Source organism: Necator americanus, chromosome III (assembly GCF_031761385.1).
Source record: "Necator americanus strain Aroian chromosome III, whole genome shotgun sequence".
Lineage (NCBI taxonomy): Eukaryota > Metazoa > Nematoda > Chromadorea > Rhabditida > Ancylostomatidae > Necator > Necator americanus.
Window position 1 is genome coordinate 20,217,941 of NC_087373.1, and position 22,803 is coordinate 20,240,743.

Consider the following 22,803-nt stretch of genomic DNA (forward strand, 5'->3'; position numbering starts at 1 on the left):
AAACCGTTCTTTATGTGACGCTTAAAATAAGCGATTAAGTTGGTTCCTAACGAGGAAGTTATTTGACCATTCTACTTTCATAGCTACATATTGTTCATTGCCTTTAGCAGGTTGTTGCCAATCGGGCGTCAGGTGAGTTACATTTCTACTGTCTTCGATCCGGCACTTGAGTGAGAATAGCTGCTTTCTGTGTTTTTTGTCTGCCACTCATTTTGCAGCTACTGAGGATGCTTGGATGGCACAAAAAAAGAGTTCTCGATGTTCTTGCATTGTTTGTAAATCCGCATCGCTCTAAAAGAATGAATGAATGGAAAGAATGAAAATTTTTGATGTGCAAGACTTCAAGATGTAATAATTTCATGATGAGGGCAAATCAACTAGTTCTTTCCTCCAGGTGAATAGATGTAGTTTGATGACTCAACACAGTCCCAAATTTGTTTCTTTTGTAAACTCTTCATGAATTTTTTTTCTGGTCTATTCACATATAGAATTATGCATTTCCGTTATGCTTATATCTGAGATGCTTCTGAAGGTTTTGCTTATTACTTTTTGCAGTAAAACTGCTGTGGGTGGATGAAATTAGGTTCACAGATGCGGAGCTCCTTCTGACGCTGATTTACCAAGGTACTTCAGTTCAGCTTTCTAATACTTATACTTCCTTAGATTTTCCGTTATATGGGGCTTGTGTGGTGGTGACGTTAAATCATCTATACTAGAGTCAAAACACATGAAGCACGGTACACTTGCGTGAGCGGTTGCGCTCACGGTGTGTCGTGGAGCGTTGCGGCTAGGATGCCACCTGCGTTCACTGCTGCAGTCCGCGATGGTCCCACCTCAATTCCAACGTTATGCTCCACCACACCGCTTGGAGTGCAACGGCTTTCGCAACTGCGCCGTGCTTCATGTGTACAACATGCTTCATGTCGTTTTGACCAGACTCTACATCCAGCAGTGATGTGAAAGGTGCAAAGATACCCTCCTCAACAGAAAGAAAATCTGAAGTGATGGGTGCGTGTAAAGAGGGTCCTGGCGGAATTTCGAGCATATCCCGGTCATGCGTCTCCAGAGCAATTAGCGATAGTGCGGATCTTGAAAAGATTCACTTCCGTTGGCACATAAATAGCTGACTCTGCTTACCTACCACTAGTCATACGCTGCATCACAGGCTGGGATATAATTCACTATTTAAGTTGTTTTGAAGAATCAGACACATCCACTGCAATTTTGTGACGTGAGGTGATCTCAATTTTGTAATCGTACCGGAAGCAAGAGAAATCCTCACGTGAAATATGAAATAAGGATGTATCTAATAGCTTCAAATTACGTACAAAATTTTTCATTAAAACGGAACAGTCCAACATTCATTGACCTTTCAAAGGAACGGTAATGAGAATTATCGTTATCCTGTAACTCCCAAGCTTTTTGTACCCTAATTTATTTCTGGATAGAAGGACCTTCTGTATCTCCGACTTCTTGGAACTTACAGGAAGAAAAGGAGTTCAAATTTCGTAAGATTTCAAGACTTTCTGAAGGTGATATAAAGACAAACTCAGTCCCTCTCTTTATTAGAACACCATACAAAATCCCATATACTTCTATCTAACTCTATTATTCTTTGCCTTATTCGCTAATTTCGACAACTCACACCACTCTTCTTTGCATGTTCCTTGTAACTGTGCAGTTTTTTGCGTCTTTGTGGCTAGAAGAACATATAAGACGGTTGTCTGCGCATTCATGAACGACTGGGGCGTGACCTCGTCGAGATATGTTCGCGTACCCGCTGGCATATGCACTGGGCACGTTAAGTCTCAGGGGCATTCACGGAGAATCCGCCGGAACCCTCTTTACCGTTCCTCCGAAGTGAGGAAAAACTCGCTTTTACAAGAGCCCAATTTTCGTGTCTCAAAAGCGCCTCCATAATTAACAAGAATTGAGCGTGATCGCGCTCATACTCGTGAATCACACCCGAAACCCTACCTATTTCGTCGAGAAATCTCAAAAACCTGAAAGCTTCAATTTCGTGGTTTGCTTCCTTTAAACAGCTTTGTAAGTGAGTGAACAGTGGCATAATCAGATCTGCTTAACCATGGATACAGGGCATAGCATACAGTGAGTTTATGAATGCTAGATTTCTGATAAATGTTATGTTTACTCTTCAGCGCTAGAACTGATCACCTGCAATGAGAAGTCACCGTTGATTCGTATCTGCAATAAAATATGAGTACAAAACCGTGAGTTATCTATTTCCGCGCCAATCCGAACAAACAGTTCGAAAAGTTTTTTATTTGAAGTATTTGAATATTGCGATGTGAAAGCACATACGAATAGCTTAAATATTCAAGAAAGACAGAATTTTGGATGGTTAGTTCGACTTCTCACGAGGTAGAACACTTCAGCAATGCAAAAAAATCAAAAATCTTCAAGTATTCACTGGTAAACATGATTGGTCAACGCATTTATGTAAGAAAAAAGTAAGATCATGAGAGGAGAATGTGAAGGACAAGTGAGGCTTCATCAGAGAAGAAAAAAATCAGCACGGCAGTTTGAATGAGCACTTCAATAAACATAGAACTCAGCAATTATCCAAATTTCTGCAGAACAAGCTAGAAATCAATCTAATCGGAGCCAAGGAAAAAGCAAAGAAATACAAAAACTTCTCGGAAAGATGTCAACAATACAAAGTACCTTTCCAATCTGTGGATCTGGTTGAAATCACGTGCAAACTACGTAGAACCGACGGGACCGACCCAACATACTTCGTTTGTCAGAAGAATTCTAGAATTGTTGACGATAGTAAGGAGCGGAAGAATCTAGAATAACCTTGTTCAAAACGTAACTATTGTTATGGAAAACAAGGCACGCTTCGAAATAGTAACCTTCAATCGGGCTGAAGAGCATCTTAGAATCAGTGGGTCGATTGAAGAATATATGAGTGAAGGCTGCTGCAATAGTAATAAATAAATAAATAAATAAATAAATAAATAAATAAATAAATAAATAAATAAATATATTACACATAATACACAACATTAGATAAAGATACAGAGTAAGCAAAAATCAATCAATCAGTCAGTCAATCTAGCAGAGTTCTTGACAGGCAATTACGATTACGTAGATTGTAGATTACGAATATGTAACTATCTAACTTTTCGAAAAATATATTCACGTCAAAAATCAGGGTGCGGGATAAGAGGTACCCGTGAAAACCGGCTGACCACTCCTATCCTCCCTTCAGCACCGCGCTCCTTCGCGTAATTACGGCTGCAGCTCCACCAGCTAGATATCCTCCACGACCGCCTGAGATCACCTACACCCCGCCTCCCTATTGCTCTTTGACCAACGCCGTGCGCAACGTTCGCGGTGGATAGTGCGAATTTGGAAGGGGAAGGGAGTGAAAAACGAATTTCCGCAGCGAGTTCGGATGTACGGATATAGTGAACTAGGTGCATATTATTGGGAATAAAAGAGAAGTAGATCCTTCTATCCAATGTAACTTCACATAAATAAATAAATTAATTATTTGGAATAAAGGAGAAGAATAAATAAAAATTATGTCAAAAAGATGCTCCAGGGAAAAGAATAACATCCATATATTTTCACACATCTCATAATTTAACACATTTCACACCTTAAGTCTTCTATATAAACTAGCAGTGCATAAGTATGTGTTTGTCACGATGCCATCCAACGAATTCGTGCTCAACTTTCAACTGCAGCAGCTATAATAACAGCAACTTTATGCGCTTATTACTTTATATACATTCTTTGAACTCCTTTCTACATTTTATCTTTTCAAAATTTTACTTAGATATAATGTTTATATAGAGCGCATGTCAAATATTTCAATACTTGCTTGTACGTTTTATACAGTTTTATATAATAGAACTTTGTGTGGTTCTTCAAAGTTCTTTCAACAGCGTTTTATCGTTTCATTTCAATCTATTCTCTGCATAAAATCAATATGACAGGTTAGGTGTATTAGTGGCGAACAGATACTTTGTATCTTCGAGATATACCTTTAGGTACAGTGTATGTCTGCGAGGCATTATTCGCGCCTCGTTAATCATTGGATGCCAGTTTTACCCAGCTAGATAAGCAAAAAGAAATCTTTAGAAAGCGAAAAAAGTGAAGAAGATAGCAAAACACCGATCAGTGAGACATTTTTTGAAAATCGCATCCCCAGAGATGGATGAGTGTTTTCCACCTAACAAGTCGAGACAGGATAATTTCATTTTCACTCGCATTTCTAAATGGCATATCACTTATACAAACCTATTTCATTCTTTCCTTCTTTTATATTAACTTACAAGCACACTTTATGAAGCCCTTCGAACAATATCTAATACCAGGTACTTTCCTTCCCGTTCGATTTTAAAAGTGCATCATAAGAGCTGTAGGCGCGGCGAAAAAAAAATCGTCGTAAGAGCGGTAGACGCGGCGAAATGGGAGGTGAGGGTGGCGTGGGCGGGGCATCTTGAAGACGTAACACAAGAGGAGCAATCAGGCTACTGTAGCGATTATGACGGTATCAGGAGACGCGCGGTGTAATTAACGACGCTAATTAGCCTTATGGATACGCGGCGGCACATCATACGGGTACCTCTTGACCGTTCCCCCTCCCCCCTCACAGCTAGAATTCCATGACTCTGAAGATTTTCTAAATTTGGCTAAAGTGACATGTTTCAACTCCAGGAACGACCGACATTACCAACTTGAAAATTATTTCCTTACGAAATCTGCAACAAAATTATTTGTTGTAGGACGGGGTTCTCTCTTGATTTTCCAGCTCAACAGGATTTCCTGTTTCTTGCAGCTAAAGTTACAACTTCGGTATTTTGCATTGCTTAGTCTGATTTTTGGCAGCTCGTAAATGGCTAACAAATTAGGTTTACCATCTGTCGGCACAATACAATAGAAAGCAGTCTTTGTCCTATGATTTGTTCCAGTTTTTTCTACAATATGCCTCAACTGCGGTCAGTTTTGAACTTGTAAAGATATATACTTTTCATGTGATTTTACAAATAACTCATTTTGCGGCGATTTATTGGAGGAATCTCCAAATATCGAGTGGATATGTCTTTTAGGAGGAACGGATCTACTGAATGGTGCCGATTCGAAAAATTCTGTATCTTTCAAATTTTTGTCACAAACTACTTCAGCCTTTATGGATGGTTATTGTCATCTAGGCACGCCGACCCACCAGATGCCATAGGACACACATCGAGCTGCGGTTGTGTTAGCCGCATTGATTACTACATTTGAAAAGAATAGAATAACTACAGAGAAGAATGTTATACCCGCAGAGCGATATTCTCATAATAAAGATCAAATTGAGTCGAGTTACGAAAAAAAAAGATGGAAAATACGCGGAACCGCGTTTTTCGTAACTCGAATCAATTTGATCTTTATTATGAGAATATCGCTCTGCAGGTATAACATTCTTCTCTGTAGTTATTCTATTCTTTTCAAATGTAGTAATCAATTAGCGATCTTACTATACTTGGCTCACGTCTAAATGTTAATTCGGCTAACTGCATCGGAAACTAACCAAGTCTTTCCTCGGAAATTTCTTCAATGCCATCTAGCAACACAGGAGACAAATCAGCAACCTGTCCGAACTCATTTTTATCATGACTTCCAAAGTCGACGAATGTACACTCTTTATTACAGTCATCCTGCGATAGATTTAAGAGAGGTGACTTGGTTTCCTCGAAACGTTCGTCACATGTTTTCTCACCCACATCAATACATTCTATTCTTGTGGTTTTGTTACTTCCATCAAGATTCATCCTGTTGTATTCTTCTATCACCTCACTTGTTTCCCTAAACAAAAGCATCGGTTAAAAGGAAACATTCAAATAGAAATGAAAGTCTCCCCAGAAAGGCATATTCAAGAACAATTGTACGCTATTCACTCTATTTTCATATTAAAAAAAACCCTGTTTTCAATTATCGCTTAAGGTGGGCGAACATAGCGCAGTGGTGTGAGCTTGCGCTGTGACTACGAGGTCTTCGAAACTTTAAATGTCTCCAAAGCTTACATTTGAGGTAGTACGACAGGATAATGGCGACACTCTGAAAAGATTATTTTCATATATGTATTATATTGTATGGTATTATCTACGAAGAGTGAGAAAGGTCACTTTTTCATGCATAGATCTATTTGTTATCCTACAACAAAGTAATTACCTCCCTAGATGATAGACAGACTTTACAAACCATAATAGTAGACACGAACTCTACTTCCGAATGTGCATATAACGCGGCTTAGAGTTAAGCAGACGTCTTTTCGAGGGTGAAACAACTTTTTTTGAACTTCTGTGAGACACATCCACCGCTTTCGCTTCGGGCATGAGACCTTGCTAAAGTGGATCGTCTCGCCCACTGGTATCATCTGCTGCAAGGGACATGCAGAAATTGAAATTTTAAGGTTATCCACGCAGCGCTATTCACGTAATGAAAACTCGGTTATTCCGGCACACTAACAATGTAGTTAGGGAAACCAATATGTTGTCACATGTTGAATCTGATTGAATCGCTTTTGAGCATCAAATGCGGCCCCTACGGCAGTACCACGCCACGATAGAATTTGTTTTAGATCACAAAGAATAATTCAAAAGTCGGCGACGGATGATTTCCAGTATTCCAGGGCTACAGAGCACAGAAAGAAGATTTAGGTGCTGGAAATGAATGATCCTCAACCACTGCCCGAATAAAGCGTTCGAGCAACGCTGAAAATTACTGCTCCAGCTAAATTTGCATCAGTTTTGAGAGGAAATACAACAAAAAGGAGGAATAACACATAGACAAGGAAAAACTAAACTGTTTAGGAAGTTTGTGTGATATAAGCATACTCCAAAAAAGTGTTTGATGTCATCTGAATCTAATATCAAACCATAACAATGCGTACTTGACCGTCCAAGAAAAGCAGTAGCGGAAAAACGGAAAGAAGTAACCACAAAACAAGCACATCTCGAAGGACCAAAAAAACCTTGTAGATAGAGAAAAAGATAGAGACAAAGTTGATGGCTGTGGTAAATCATTACTCCCGCCAACTGAAAAAAGGTAGCCCTGATTTCTAGAAATATTCTTCTCTTGAAGGCAGCATACCACGAATCTGACGCAGTGAAGGAATCCGCAAGACTGCAACTGAAAATGAGACTGCTGATTGAGGGATCAAGGTTAGCTCCGCTCACAAAGTCTTTGACCCCGTTTTTCACAACGATTAGGGAGAGATGAGCGGAACCACCTCTGATCTCGCAATCTAAAACCTCATCTCTAGTTTCCCAGCTGTTTCGCTCACTACATCAGATTCGTGGTATGATGCTTTCAAAGGAGAACTAAACGCCTCAGTTGATTAGAATTCTTGTCAACTTATATTGACTGGAAATAACAAAACGGCTACCTTTCTTATCGAAAAGGATACAAAGGATCTGCAGAAGAAGAAGAGCTTCCTTAAGTAGGTTTCATGATGGGAACTCTCTTTACCGTTACAATATTTCAGTCATATAGATCAGTTTTGGCAATTGTACAACGGAATTCTGGCCACAGGTAATAATATCTGGGACTTGCTTTGTGATCCTTCTTCGGTTCATTTCTGCGTGACTGATCGCAGCGTCGCACTAGTCTCCTATTATTCTTCAACTTCTCCGCAAGCGATAACCCTAATTATAATGACGAGACAAGACGAAGATTTCGTAAATATGATGCGATGGCGACCAACATTGGGCTATTGAATCAAGTCGAAAAATGTATGAGAAATATTAAAAAAAAAACTAGACAGCTGTAGAAAGACAAAAATAGTGGTTCATAATTCTCTGCAAATTAGTAAAGAGAACTTTAGAAAAAAAAACTGTATATCATTATCCACAGCGGTTTTTTGAGACTTATCTTGGAATATCATCAAAGTTCCTCCGCCCTTACCAACAGTGCCCTGATTGGCATTGAGATGCACGGTGCTGCGCACGCGTGAAGCATTAACGGAAAGCTACCAACGATTACTGTAGTCTTGGTGACACACATCGCTATTTTCTTGCACCCTGTTAATGCCAGCTGCGGGTCACTCTTTTAATACAAACCTACAAATATACAACACAAATACCGTGTGGATGCAATCCATGTATGAATCCATATTCTGCGGACAATTCTCAGTAGCTCAACATTGGCCGGATGCACTTCTACGATTCCACGTAGGTTACAAGGTAATTTCCATGTAACTGGAAAGGACTGTTCAAGATTACTGACACGACAAAAAAAAATACAAATAATCTCCCAGGATGCGGGAATAGCTTTGGTACATTTTCGGGGTGGATCTATACTCACTCTCAGAGTTACAGGGCTACTTACGCTACTAAATCTTTCAATTGTTCCATATACAAGTTCCGTTCTTTCTATTCTTTTGACTGCATACTATCATCATGATCATGATCATGATGATTGTATGCAGTCAATTGGAAGATTGTATATGGAACAATTGGAAGATTTACGTAAGTAGCCCTGTAACTCTGAGAGTGAGTATGGATCTACCCCAAAAATGTACCAAGGCATTACCCAAAGATTCCCGCACACATTTTCCGAATTTCGTGGCACACAGACAAACACACACACACACGCTGACTAAGAGAGTTAGAAAAGAGAGAAACTAAGCTCGTTATTATACTGACTGACGTGACTCTTTTCTCTTAACTCTCTTAGTCCGTGTGTGTGTGTGTGTGTGTGTGTGTATGTGTGTATGTGTGTATGTGTGTACATGTGTATATATGTGTGACGAAAAAATGGGGTGCGACGGGCCCACTGGCGTCGGATTGGTGCGCTGGCGCAACAAAGCTATATAATAAGGTCCGACGAGTAAACTGGCGTCGAATATGTACGCTGGCGTCAGATAGCTAGGGGGGCGGTCGTTAGGTACCCGCAGCCGCCGCGACAGGCGACCATTAGGGAAAACGACTGGCAACGGCGATAATTAATTGCGCTGCGCAGCGTCAGCAGAGCACTGCGCTGCGTTTGCCTCATGCCCCGCCCATCACATCAGCGACTCTCATAGATAATGAAATGCGAAACATGCCTCGCAGGAGCACGCTATCTGTGCTATTGCATCCGTATGGAGTATGGATCGTTTACGTATAAAGATATATCGAACGACTGCACACGAGATACCAGAAACAGGAAATAATTTACGTTGTGCGTTTTACTTGCTTAAAGCATAAAAATCGAAATTTCCCAAACTACTGTAGTACTGCATATTTTCTACACAGTTTTTTCAATCACACCTCTACATTTTTCAAAAACCAGGTTCTCGGATCTACACCTATTAACTTTTATTTTGGAACGTTTTCAATTTTCAGTTAGCTATGTTGGCATTTGTTGCAACATTTGCTTTACTTTTTCAAACCAAAAATTTTCTTCGCCTTTCCCGGTTCTCGTTCTTACGCTTTTTTCCTTTTTAACTTTTATTTTGGAATATAGTCAGCTTCATTTATGTTTTCTGATGTTGTTTTGTTATTGTACAAATTTTCTACGTTTTTGCTTCATTTTTAGCATTTTCATTTTCTACGTTTTCTTCCACTTTCTACCTTGCTACGCTGTTGCCTTTTTGTTCTTTGAACCTTCGTAGAAGGCAACTCTATCACGTGATTGCAATACAAACATTGCTCATGACCTCAGTGATGTGGTGATCGATGGCGTGGCTTAGTGATCACAAGTAGCCTAAGATATGCCTGCTCTGACCTACCGACAGCCTCTTCTGCAGACATTTATCCGGCTGCAGATAATCGGGGCTGCGGGTACCTAACGATACGCACCCAGATAAAATGGGGTGGGACGGGTCCACCGGCGTTGGATTGGTGCGTCATAGTGCACTAGTATCGCTCAGTAACTTTGTGTGCATGTCGCAAAAAAGTGGGACGTCGCAACCGTTCCACAGCCGTTGCCTCTGTGCACTTGCTTTTCACCTCCGTGACTCCTCCTCATATCTATTTACTGGCAGGTCTGCCTCATCTCGGCAACATGCCCTATTCAAAAGTGGAAACACCCATGCAAACGGCTGCTTAAAACAAATAAATAAATAGTAAACCAAAACAAATAGTAGCCAACAGTTTACATTATCTGACGTGGGACGTTATCTTTATCAGTATAATAAAGTCTCACGTCATTTTGTGCTAAAATATCGTTCATTGATAACTCTTGGAGGGAAACAGGAAGAAAAACCATACTTTGGGTATTGCTTTCAAATTGTATCTATATTACGTTAGTACCTAAGCAAAGTTTGAAGATGAAGTTTGAACATTTTTTAAATGTAGAAATGACGCTAATAGAAAGAGAGCTATGAAATCTCTCGCCTAAATTTGCAAAAAAAAAGAAAGAAGAAGGCATTTTGTTTTGCAGAAAATGCCACCACTATTAATTTCCATTGATCACTGATGGCGAATGAGGAGAACACCACAGAAAGTCTGAAGCACAGCTTTAGCCGGACGTTCAGAGTGGTGTTTATAATAACGCGCATATTCCATGTGTGTGTATTTTTTTGTCTGTGTGTCATGAAAATACTCCATGATGATGCAAAACTCTACAGCGGTGAGGTGCCGAACCATCGCCATGCACCTAATAGGTGAGCATGAGCACCTTTTCACCATTGTCCAAAGCTATATAGCTATGTATGTTGGTTGATAAGGCAAGTTAGCTTCTTTCATATGTTAGTGAAGGTAAATAAACTTTTATGTTAATGTATACTTCCAGATTTGCAAACTATCATGCTATATATTAACGGGCTTATTCTGTCACGTGTGTGCGTCTGTGAATGCGTGTGTCCCAGTAAAAAAATTCCAAAAAGAGAGGGAATACTATGGCGTCGATTTGGTGCGCTGGCGCCTCAAGGCGGTAAAATTGGGTGAGACGGGTACTATGGCGTCGAATTCATGTCTCGGAGCCAGATAGCTGTAAAATGGTGTGGAACAGGGTTGAAATGGCGCTCGGGAGCCCCAACGCAGTATAATGGGTTTCTGTGGTTCCTTTGCATATCTATTTCCCAGCATGTCTCCCTGATGCTGCTAAGATCCTTTCTTCAAGAAGAGGAAAAGCACGTGCGAACGGCTGCTTAAATACAATACATAGTAGCCTTCAGCTTACGCGATCTGACGTAGAACTTTATTTTTATTACTACGATAGTGATTTAATGCTAGCACATCATTCTTTGCTAATAGTGAAGAACGGAGGAGAATCTCATACTTCGAGTAATGTTTCCAAATTGTGGAGGTTTGAAAGGAAGACAGCTGTAAAATTAAGTTGGATTGCTCCCCAAATATAGAAATAAGCGTGCATGGAAAAACCATAAAATCTTTCATCTGTGCTTAAAGGCATCACCCCACGAATCTGAGGTGGTGCAGATTTCAGGTGGAGCATTCGGTGGAGTATTCCGCGCGTCTCCTGATACGGTCATAATCGCTACAGTATCCTGATTGCTCCTCTACTTCTTCAAGACGCCCCGCCCACGCCACCCCACCCATTTCGCCGCGTCTGCCGCTCTTACGACGATTTTTTTACTTACAGCTCTTATGATGCCCTTTTAAAGTCGAACCGAAAGGAAAGTACCAGGTATTAGATGTAGTTTGAAGGTCTACATAAAGTGTGCTTGTAACTTAATATAAAAGAAAGAAAGAATGAAATAGGTTTGTAGAAGTGATATGCCATTTAGAAATGCTAGTAAAAATGAAATTATCCTGTTTCGAATTGTTAGGTGGAAAGCACTCATTCATCTCTGGAAATGCAAGAGATGTTTCAAAAAATGTCCCTCTGACCGGTGTTATGCTATCTACTTTACTTTTTTTTTCGTTTTCTAAAGATTTCTTTTTGCTTATCTAGCTGGGTAAAACTGGCATCCAATGATTAACGAGGCGCGAATAATGCCTCGCAGACATACACTGTACCTAAAGGTATATCTCGAAGATACAAAGTATCTGTTCGCCACTAATACACCTAACCTGGCATATTGATTTTATGCAGAGAATAAATGGAAATGAAGCGATAAAACGCTGTTGATAGAAATTTGAAGAACCATACAGAGCTTTATTATATAAAACTGCATGAAACGTACAAGCAAGTATTGAAATATTTGACATATTTCAATACGTTCTGTACAGTTTTATATAATGAAACTGTATAAACTGTATACAAGCAAGTATTGAAATATTTCAATATTTGACATCTTTCAATACTTGCTCTGTATAAACATTATATCACATTCGTAAATGCTCTACATAAACATTATAATTATGTAAAATTTTAAAAAGGTAAAATGTAGAAAGGAGTTTAAAGAATGTATACAAAGTAATAAGCGCATAAAGTTGCTGTTATTATAGCTGCCGCAGTTGAAAATTGAACACGACTTCGTTGGATGGCATCGTGACAAACACATACTTATGCACTGCTAGTTTATATAGAAAACTTAGGGCATGAAATGTGTTAAATTATGAGATGTTTGAAAATATATGCATGTTATTCTTTTCCCTGGAGCATCTTTTTGAAATAATTTTTACTTATTCTTCTCCTTTATTCCAAATAATATGCGCTTAGTTTACTATATCCGTACATCAGAATTCGCCTCGGCAATTCGTTTTTCACTCCCTCCTTCAAAATTCGCACTATACACCGCTTCGTCGCGCGCGGCGTTGATTAGAGAGCAATAGGGAGGCGGGGTGTAGGTAATCTCAGACGGTCGTGGAGGATGTCTAGCTGGTGGAGCGGCAGCCGTAATTACGCGGAGGCGTGCGGCGCTGAAGAGAGGATAGGAGTGGTCAGCCGGTTTTCACGGGTACCTCTTATCCCGCACCCTGATTTTTGACGTGAATATATTTTTCGAAAAGTGAAGTGATAGTTACATATTCGGAAGATGCGGCGCCGCACAAGGCCTGCGCGCTCCAGTCCAACTCCTTGGAGGAAATAGTGCGCCAGAACGCCTGACCCCGTATCTTCCGGGCCGTTTTTACGGCAATTGGGAAAAAATGGACGGAATCATCCTCCTTTCCATACTCTTCCATCCCGTATATGAATACTCCACCTGAAATCCGTACCACCTCAGATTCGTGGAGTGATGCCTTTAAATTTTCGGGTAAAAAAATTGAACAAAGCGTTGATAGAAAAAAGCAATTCTAATTTTCCAAAAAAAAAATCTCACTACTGTTATTTCTTACTGATCGATGAAGGCAAGCGATGCGAACACGAAAATAAGCCTGAACTCCGGCTTTAGCCGGGCTTATTCTGTCACGTGTGTGTGTGTCACGAAACTCGAAAAAGGGGGTGCGACAGGTCCACCGGCGTTGGATTGGTGCACCGGCGCCACAATGCGGTAAAATGGAGTGAAGCGGGTCCAACGACGTGGGATTGCTACGTCATAGTGTAGTAGCATCGTGCAGTAATTTCGTGAGCATGTTGCGAAAGGTGAATGATTCGTTGCTACTGCTTCATAGGCGCTGCCGCTGCCCGTGCTGCGCTTCACTTCTAGGTCTCCTCCGCATCTCTATTTCCTTCCACGTTTGCCTCATGTTGGTAACATGTCTTCCTCAGAAAGTGGAAACACGAATGAAACCGGGTGCTTGAACAGTAGCGAACAGTTTACATGATCTGACGTGGACCACCATCTTTATCAGTATAATGATGTCGTTCACGTCATTTCATGTTAAACATCATTCCGTAGTAGCTGTTGGGGAGAAAACAGGGAGAAAACCCATACTTGGAGTAATGCTTTCACATTGCGTCTCAATTATGTTGGTATCGAAGGAATGTTTGAAGTTTGAATGTTCTTCAAATGTAGAAAGGACGCGAATTGAAAGAAAACCATGAAGTCTTTCGCCTATATTTTTATAAGAAGAAAGAAGGCGTTGTTAGAAAAACACAATTCCTACTTTGCAAAAAATTCACTATTATTAATTTTCATTGAACAGTAATGGCGAGCAAAGAAAACACCACAGAAAGTCTGAGGTCCGACTTTAGCCGAACGCTCAAACTGGTTATTAATATTAGGCTAGACCTAATGGTAGACGTTAGTAAACATCAATACTAATCACAGCTACAGTCTCACCAAATTGAGAAAAGGATCTAAATATTCTTAAAATGGGTAGCGCAAGGACCAGGAATTTGGAAAGGAGGCTGAGATCCTAACAAAAAAAAGTCCGTTTGCAATTTTCACGTCTCATGTGCATTGCACCATCTTTCGTATGCTAAAATTCTCAAAGAATCGTATCAGAATTAATAATTGAAGATTGGATAAGTGAATGGAAATAAATAATGTCGCTGCGCACGGCATTACGAACACAAAACATAGCAATAGAAGTAGAAAAGATAAATGTGGAACGCTAGGAATGATAAATGTGCATAAATCGTTTTCACAACAAAGAAATTGACAGCGTTACTTTAGCAGGGATGAGTCACAAGGAAAATGTACTGGCAAACGCCTACGAACCTACATATAAACGGATCAGGATCATAAATATGAACGAAACATAAGTGGCATTAGCTGTCCAACTTCATCCTCACAAATCGCAATTTTGATAATACCATGAACAGGATTTTCGAAACCGCGAATGCGCGAACTTTTCTCACTAATAATTCACATAGGCAATTTATTCGTTGAAATAAGCTGAGTTTAGTTAGGACGTTTAGTAGCACGAACAGCGTAAGCTGTTCGTGCTACTAAACGTCCTTGGACATAACTAAGTGATTGCGGTATCTGCTCTCCACGCATTTTTGCACTGCGCAATACCTAAGAGAATTCTGTGCGACTTAAACTGTGACGTTTAGTTAGTTCTCAAGAAAGAAAAAGACTCTTCTGTAGCCGCCAACAAATGAGTGAACGTCTGCCGCAGCACACATCTGACGCCGACCATACTTCTGTGGTCATGAACAGCTTCTAACCAGTCAAACATATGCAGAGCTTTGCCGAACACTTCACCAAATAAGAGATATCTTACACACGTCAATATTTCTTTTTAATTTTGCACCGTTTTAGCAATGTGAGAAAAAAAGAACTCACTTCTCTAATTTTATTAGACGATGATGATGGCTTAGAAATTCACGGTCTATCTCAAATACTCCACGGCCAAAATAAGGCGATCCATGCAACGCCAGGATCGGATTTTTGAAGCCAATGCCACGAAAAATGTGAAGATTGCTTATAACAACAAATGATTTGCTCTAAAAAGAGTATTGTAGTATTGCAGCATACGAATATTTACAGCTGTTTACAGTCGAACTCATATTTATCGTAGAGCGCTTGTTTTGATCTACTCTTTTTATAAATGCAAAGGAAAGCTATCATTCACTATGACTTTCTAGAGAAGAGCTCAAAAACAGCAAGAATTGTTGGGTTTTTTTTGTCTAATTCGGCAATAAATCCCAGGATCATGTTGCAGTTCTCCTTATACATTACTTCTTACACGAATACTTAGTCGAACTTATAGTGCACAGTGCAGCAGAAGGCCGGATTTCTTCTCTGTGTAGCTTTCGGGGAAATTTTCGAGGTTGAAGGGTAAAAAACCTAAATCAGTGAAAATCCAGAAAACTGAAGCATCGGGAACACTCAAAGCCTTGAGTGTGAGTATGATGATGTGATTCGCGATTAAAAAAATACACCCGAGAAGACGATTTGTGAGGTTTCACGAAATAAGCAAAAATTTCAACGATTGTTGCCAAACACCTCCATTGATACGCCGTGGCAAAATAGAATACCATTCAGCCAGAGAAGGAACAAAAACGTTGCTAAGTGCCTTTCCAATCTCTCACTGCATTCAAGATGCAAAAATTACGACCGTGACAACAATGCTACATTGCAGAGGTTCTGTTTTGCCGGAAATTAGTTGTTGAATCGCAAGGAGAATCATCAACCGTTAAATTCAGAAGCTTCATTAATGCTACACTCAGAATCCTTTTAAGAAGATGACGCAAATTCTCCGCAAATATTCTCTGCGATTTGTAAAAAAAAAATGTTCGGGCGTAAGCCACAAGTTATTGAGATCACTTATGTAATTCCTTGGGTAAATAATAGTTCTTTGGTGATTAATGAATCTTCCACAGTAATGCGGCACCTCGTGGAAGTAGTTCAGAACTGAAGTCTGCTAGTGTCACCATCCGGACTGCAGGCGGCTTTGGGAAGGAACGAACACACCCCAAGTGCTACGCTGCAAACTTAACAGGAACCAAGGTGAACACTCGCTAATTTGGAGTCAAGTATTTATTCCTGCGAGAAACAATTTCGAAGTGAAGAGGATTTCTTTCGCACATCACCACCCGAGAATACACCTCCTAGCAAATGTGTGTTTGTGTGCGAGTTCTGGCATAAGATCGACCAGGAGAAGTTCAGATATGTTCAACGACGACAAATCCGGCTAAGAGGCGGATGACTACGTTACGTTGTATTCATATGTTGCTATTCCGCTTACAAAAAGCTTGGTCTTCGATATGACTGTATTTTGAAAAAGTCACCAGCAACTTGAGCGAATTCCTACGTAGCCCCCTCACCAACGACACTGCCTAAGCAACATAAATGTTGCGTTACGCATGCTTGCTGCATAATAGTTACGGTGGAACTAAAAAGTCACGCATGTGTCCACTTCAAGTGCTCGAAAATGTACTGGAACTGGATTATTCACACCTTCATTTCGCGTTATTTCGCAATGAGCTTGGGAATGGTTCAAGATGACTCAAAACATTGCTCTATAATGCTAGAGAACCTAACTTGCCATACCTTTAACAATGCTGCTCGTTCTATCCACTCTCCAAATAAGAGAATATCGAAGAAATAAGTATCCGGAACGTTGTTGTATTCATCTGCTGGAGGCACAATAAATTCGTCCTCTTTGGAGTCAATATTCCCACAAAGAACATTATTCCGCCTGAAAACTTCAGATGATCCTAATATCCCTAATATCACCCATATTTTTCGACTGCAAGCATGACTGTTCTCAGCGGAAACATTTTCAGGACTTTCGATATGAGAAGTAAAGAAAAGATATTCTAAAATATATTTCCGTAGGCTCTTCGTAAGCGATCCCTTTGAACATTTGTTCTTGACTTTTTTTTTCAAAAGTGTAGTGTGTTAGGTCATTTGCAGGGACTTGTAAAACGACCATCATTTCACGCATATAAGAAATCATGGACGAAAAACTGAATTCTGAGTTCATAATACGAAAGTTAGAGCAGTTAACAAACAAAGGAGGTTCATAAATGGAAGTATGCTAAAGGAGAATACCTACGTAAGTTTGTGCCCGTCCCAAGCACGAAGTATATGATTACTCCTGGTCCCGCAGTAATTAAGTTGTCTTCGGAGGGAAACGACCTCAAGACACTGACTTACAGCCGATGTGATAAATTTGCTGTGAGTGAAGTGCCAAAAAAAGCTTGTGATGCATACGAAAAACCTCACCTGAGCCAACCAGTCAAAGTACTTCAAGTGGAAGTGGTCGAATTTCCTAGAGTCAAAGATACACGCATCTAACAACGCATCTATTACCATTACCATTTTGAAAGTTGGTGGGAAAGATCGGCTCTAAACTTAGAAAGCAGTGCTTACACATGACATCTGAACCCACCATGAAGACCGAAAACGTGAGGAGCGATAAGAACGTCTTTCAAGCGCTGACCCGCTTGAAATCCCTTGTTTATCGATGTGCGATGCCCCAATAAACTCCTCGAAACCTCCTCCTTTTTCTATCTTGGTAGTCATTCGCTAGTTGTGTAGTTCTGCATATTAAAGACATGCGGTCAGGTAGTGAGTGAGTATTCTCAAGACTTCTCTACCAATTCCTCTCATGTGAGCCCCATTAACTTAATCATCACTCCTCAAAAAATAACTGTTAGCATCCAAAAAGCAGTAGAATTAACTACTGCCGTCCTTCGAATGACAGAGTGATTTTTTTGAAGATCGGGTTTCTACTCCCATTCTTTACGTTCCAGAATAGGGTAGGCATAGATCAAAGAAGTGATGCATGGTGTGATCACCTTTCTCACCGCACGGCGTTGAAAAACTTAAATTTCAATTTATTTTAGAGTGAGACCAAACGTCTTTGTCGTTGTCAGATTTCGTGTTTTTTAAAAGAATTCCTCGAAGTTATTCAATTAGACAACCTTTCCTCTCTCAAAAGACTTTCTTTGCAGTTTTGAGGATTTTTTTAGAGTCATTTTCCCACAAAAAGAGATTAAATCAATGAATCACCGGTTCCTGAAGATTCTCTGAAGAAAACAATGACATCCTTCGATATACACAGGGCCCACGATCTCAAAGAATTGGGGTCCATCTCTGTTTTCATTATTTCCCTTTTCGCAACAGATTCGTAAGTTTCCGCTCAAGTAAGGCAAGTTTCTGTTCGTGCTTGTTCTAACCGAATCCAGCCACAGCATACGCATTGTTGCTCATGCTCACCTGTGAACTGTTTTTAAAAAACACACCGCTCTTAACACATAATCGGCGCCGCATGTGTTCAACCGCTTGTACGCCGCGCCTCTGCTGCGATACGCTTTATTCAAAGTAGAGATGTGAAAAGATAAATTTGCCCGTTCCATTAACAATTCGTCTTCTTTTCTATGAATCTAGTGCACACTCAAGTACGCGTAACCGTTAATAGCGAGTCAGACATCCACGAAAGAACGAAGAGAAACACCTTTCATTCCTCATTCACTCAATATTCCGAGTTCCAATTAATCATGAGCTGTAGGGCGGTTCGAATGAAATGTGGGGAGTTCTGTCTGGTATAGTTGGGTCAAAATAACATGAAGGTAGGTGCAGCGCGCAAACGCTAAGAAAAAATGGGTGGCGCTCCACAGAAATGAACAGCTTCGAAAAAGGAAAAAGTAACACCTTTAGTTACCCTTTAGTGAGTATCATAAACGACAAGGACTAAGCCTCACGTTCTCCACGTAATCACGAAAGTTCGAAAACAGTCTCGTTTTCATTTTGGTACCAATATTGCTGTAAACCATATTGACACAAAATCATACCATACTGGGGATGCATGTGCGCCTAAACCCACACGAACAATTCTTCTCCAGTTTTAGAAGATTTAGAATAATTAAAACAATAACAATCTAGAAACTTTCAGTAATTTGATGGTGCTGTACTAAAAGTAAAATATAAAACCTCACAGAGGTTAAACGAGTCACATATATTCAGTCCTATACAGTGTCTTAGCCAGGAATCATGTTTGGCGTAGTTACAATTTACAGAGGAATGACCGCTCTAACGCTATCCTAGTATTTCAATCAATAAACATAAGAAACAGCTTTGATAACCGTAAAGTCAGTAGAAAATAGAAAATAAAACCATAATGCAGCATGACTATTTGAACAACAATGATTTCTATCTATTTCGGCCGAAGTCTTGCTGCCGAGTCACAAAAACCTATGGAATGTGGCTGCTGGGACCGAATGGTTGCGACCAACAACTGCATCTGTGCTCCATCGCATCTAGCGCTTTAGAAGTCAACTTGTGTGGCTCCTTGAGTGAGATGATCAATAGGCCGTCCTTCTTCATACCGCCGCCACATCAGATGTAACAGCGATTCCATATCCGTACAGTACTGTTTCACATTGAACAACGTGGACGTTGTGCGTGCCTTCCACACCTTGGCACGTATCGTCGACAAACTGAAATCGATGCAATAACAGAGAAAGTATACTTCCTGAAGAATTCACAACAATTAGTACAAACAATGGACAAGATCAACATCAAAACAGATATTCTCCACTGATTTGACACACAAGGTTACGTCACCACCCTATCTTCCCATTCAACTAAATCGTTTTCTTCTTAATCTTCAGAAGTTCAAAACCCTCTTCGTACGGCGAAAACCTAATGGAATACATGCAAGAGACTGTAGTTCCACAAAAAGTGAAAAAAAAAACTTGCAAATAGAGCAATTCGATTTATTTTTTCCAAAAATACCATAAAACTCACTAATTTTTATCGGTTCCAAGTTTGACTGCTATGTTGACGTAATCCTCTCGGTTTTTAGCCACCAGTTCGGGAACACCAAGAGCGTACAACTGCGATGATGCAACACGAGACGCAAGAGTTTCTACTGAAAACATTTGAGTTAAACATAACCATCGGAGTAACGGGCCCTTCAGAAAGAAAGTACGAAATTGATAAAGGAAGGTCAGCAGTTAAAAAAAAAATAACTGATAGTAGAGGATTCGGAAATGGATATAAACGCACAAGGCATTGTGACCATGGGCGTTCCTGTCCACAAGATATCCATTCCCGTAGTATGTCCATTGCACAAAGGTGTATCCAGGCATACGTCAGCCAACTGGCCTCGTCTAACATGTTCTTCCTGAAGATGGGATTATTCAACACCCATCAGCGACATAGATTCGAGTCCGCACTAATTTGATCTTTCTAAGTAATATAATTCCTTGACAACAACGTCAAGAAAAAGTAATGTACACTAATAGTAGTCATATCAATTATCGATCCTGTACTTCGAATATGCAGCAGTTCGATAGTCTAGAATTCTCTTTATTAAGCTTGCAAAAAACCTATAGAGACAGCTGGGATGCGTTCCAAAATTACCAGTTTGCATATTGAGGAATAGGAACCAAAAAACCATTTAAAAGCAGCCCCACCTTAGCTGCGACATGGCTGAAAACTACCCGTTTTGGGTCAATATCTCGTTCGGAGCAGTATTTGTGCACATGAGCTTCGCCATGGAATGGAAACCGAAGCAACCATAGAACACTTCTCGGTACCTGAAAGCAGACTTCACTATTTAGATATAAGATCCGAAAATTAGTTCACTAAGCTTGTAGAGACAAACATTTTGAAAAACAATCTGACACACAAAAATGAGGCACCCGTTTCAAAATTTCAATCCACATATCCAAGGTGGCTGGGTCAATCTTATACAGCTGATTAAAGTTGCAGAATACGATTGCATCCTCTGGTAGGCTGTACTGTTGGCGGCTTGTAAGGAGAAGCGACTGCGGCACTTCTTCACCGGTGGCCGCTTTATGGTGCATTTGAATCTACAACAAAGTGAAGAAAAAATCTATTGAAATGCCTACATGCTTAGGAATTCACAGACTTTCTTCTTACAAAAACTTACAGCAAACTATACTCACTTGTGTCAGCCCATTATGAACATGCACACCATCTACAACGCTGCTGGCAATTAAACCACCACCGATCATTTGCTTGAGGGGCTCTGTCGTTGGAACCTAAGGGCTTTCAGTATCTTCGTATGAACAAAAATATTTTCACATCATTTCCCTTCCTTTTACTCTGTTTTGACGATCTTCCAGTTCAAAAGTCTTAAAGTGACCACTACGAAGTGAACTTTCAATCTCCTACGAATTTCGATAAATAAAAGGATAAGTCAGCTCACTTCCACTACCGGTACCACAACTTCAGTTTTTATTTTTTCTTTGGCAGGACCATACACCACCTCCGTTTCTCGTACAGTATGCTGAAATAATAAACTAAGATTAAACAAAACTTATAATACTATAAAGTACAAACGAATAAAAAATATCCTAGCTAGAAATTTGTTTCAGCAAAAAGACATAGGCTAATTCTAAAAGTGCTAGCTAACTAGAATCTTAAAGAGCGCATCAATGAACCTTAACATCAGCTTTACTAAGCAGAGGTTCCAAATTAGTTGCGTTGACGACAGCCACGTTGTCCTTCTCAACAGGGGCACACTTATCCTGGAAACACAGTAGTAAGTTCTTCTCTCAAACAGCGGACATCAAACATACAGTAGGGTCATGAAGCACGGTGCAATTGCGTAAGTGACTGCAGTCAAAGCGGTGCGGTAGTGTGGTTGGAATCGAAGTGAGACAATTGTGGACTGCACCGAAAAATTTCACTAGCAAAAGTCCTCTCTCAATTCTAATCGCTACGCTCCATCGCAACGCTTCGAGCACACCATCTTTTGCAACTGGATCGAGGTAAAATGAAGTTGGTGGGGAGAGAGGGGAGACTCAGTGGAGCCCTTATTTTTCGAAGTAAATAATCAAATCAGTCGGGGCCCTAGGGCCTAAACATTAGTGTTAGAGGATCTACGATATGTAAACTAAAGTTATTAAGAAAAAAAAGTAAGTTAGAGCGTCGGGAAATAAGGACGTCACTGAATGCACCCCCAACTACATTTTTCCCACTGGACCGTGCATCATGTCGTTTTGACCATGTTATATTGTAGAATATGACCATTGATGGAAAAATATCCACTGATCCTTCTGAAACGACACAATATCCTCACAACAAAGGGACTGCATACCTTAAGTATTACACGCTCAGTAAGATGCTTCAACATTTGCGCATGATCTCCGATAAAGAAGGTGTGAGGCATATATGCCAGCTTAAATTGAGGTTCATAAAAAATATGATGACTACAGAAGTGGTCAAAATGGAAAATCAAAAAGAAACCTTTTCACTATACGCATAAGCAAGGCGAAGGGGTGAAGTCACAGCATCGGTAATGATGTAATCCATAAATGGAGCTCCAGAAGTTCCAGGATATCCTAGCCACATAACCTGCAAATTGAATACAAGATATTCTTCCCAAAGCAAAACATACAGCACAATGAATTTGGAACGGTAAAAAGGTTAAGAAATACACGCACCTGGAGAGGAGCAGGTCGAAGAGCGAAAATTTCATTCCGAGCACCTTTTGTATATCCATTCATGTTAATAAGGATATGTATTCCATCTTGATTAATACGATCAGCTGCCTTGCCGTTACAGGATATCTAAAAAATAGACCCACCAATATAAAAACAAAAATGCTTATGTTTAAAACAAATTTTTTGGAATAATGCAAC

The 22,803-nt window shown here is 40.1% G+C and overlaps 2 protein-coding genes across 5 annotated transcripts in view; both read right to left on the reverse strand.

The window, feature by feature from the left end:
• Positions 1-2,764: 2,764 nt before the first annotated feature.
• Positions 2,765-18,546, reverse strand: RB195_010232 (uncharacterized protein; the record flags this gene model as incomplete). Of its 3 annotated transcripts, XM_064191136.1 has the most annotated exons (8): positions 2,776-2,810; positions 2,877-2,942; positions 5,549-5,675; positions 5,742-5,823; positions 15,023-15,183; positions 16,733-16,880; positions 17,241-17,323; positions 17,411-17,506. In XM_064191136.1, the coding sequence occupies 8 exons, from the start codon at positions 17,504-17,506 to the stop codon at positions 2,776-2,778; spliced, it is 798 nt and encodes a 265-aa protein (XP_064048718.1). The 3 variants fall into 3 exon arrangements, with proteins under 3 accessions (XP_064048717.1, XP_064048718.1, XP_064048719.1); XM_064191134.1 differs by lacking the exons at positions 2,776-2,810; positions 15,023-15,183; positions 16,733-16,880; positions 17,241-17,323; positions 17,411-17,506 and adding exons at positions 2,765-2,775; positions 6,042-6,075; positions 6,220-6,394 and having other exon boundaries at positions 2,838-2,942; XM_064191135.1 differs by lacking the exons at positions 2,776-2,810; positions 2,877-2,942; positions 5,549-5,675; positions 5,742-5,823 and adding exons at positions 8,195-8,216; positions 18,433-18,546 and having other exon boundaries at positions 17,411-17,533.
• Positions 18,547-19,454: 908 nt separating this feature from the next.
• Positions 19,455-22,803, reverse strand: part of RB195_010233 (uncharacterized protein) — a gene marked incomplete at both ends in the record, with an annotated part of 40,838 nt that continues 37,489 nt past the window's right edge. For both annotated transcript variants that reach the window (XM_064191137.1, XM_064191138.1), the window contains 11 exons: positions 19,455-19,626; positions 19,937-20,060; positions 20,198-20,315; positions 20,608-20,730; positions 20,836-21,006; positions 21,103-21,198; positions 21,366-21,446; positions 21,601-21,687; positions 22,260-22,340; positions 22,409-22,516; positions 22,606-22,731. In XM_064191137.1, coding sequence (XP_064048720.1) covers positions 19,455-19,626; positions 19,937-20,060; positions 20,198-20,315; positions 20,608-20,730; positions 20,836-21,006; positions 21,103-21,198; positions 21,366-21,446; positions 21,601-21,687; positions 22,260-22,340; positions 22,409-22,516; positions 22,606-22,731 — 1,287 coding nt within the window. The remainder of the gene's footprint in view (positions 19,627-19,936; positions 20,061-20,197; positions 20,316-20,607; positions 20,731-20,835; positions 21,007-21,102; positions 21,199-21,365; positions 21,447-21,600; positions 21,688-22,259; positions 22,341-22,408; positions 22,517-22,605; positions 22,732-22,803) is intronic.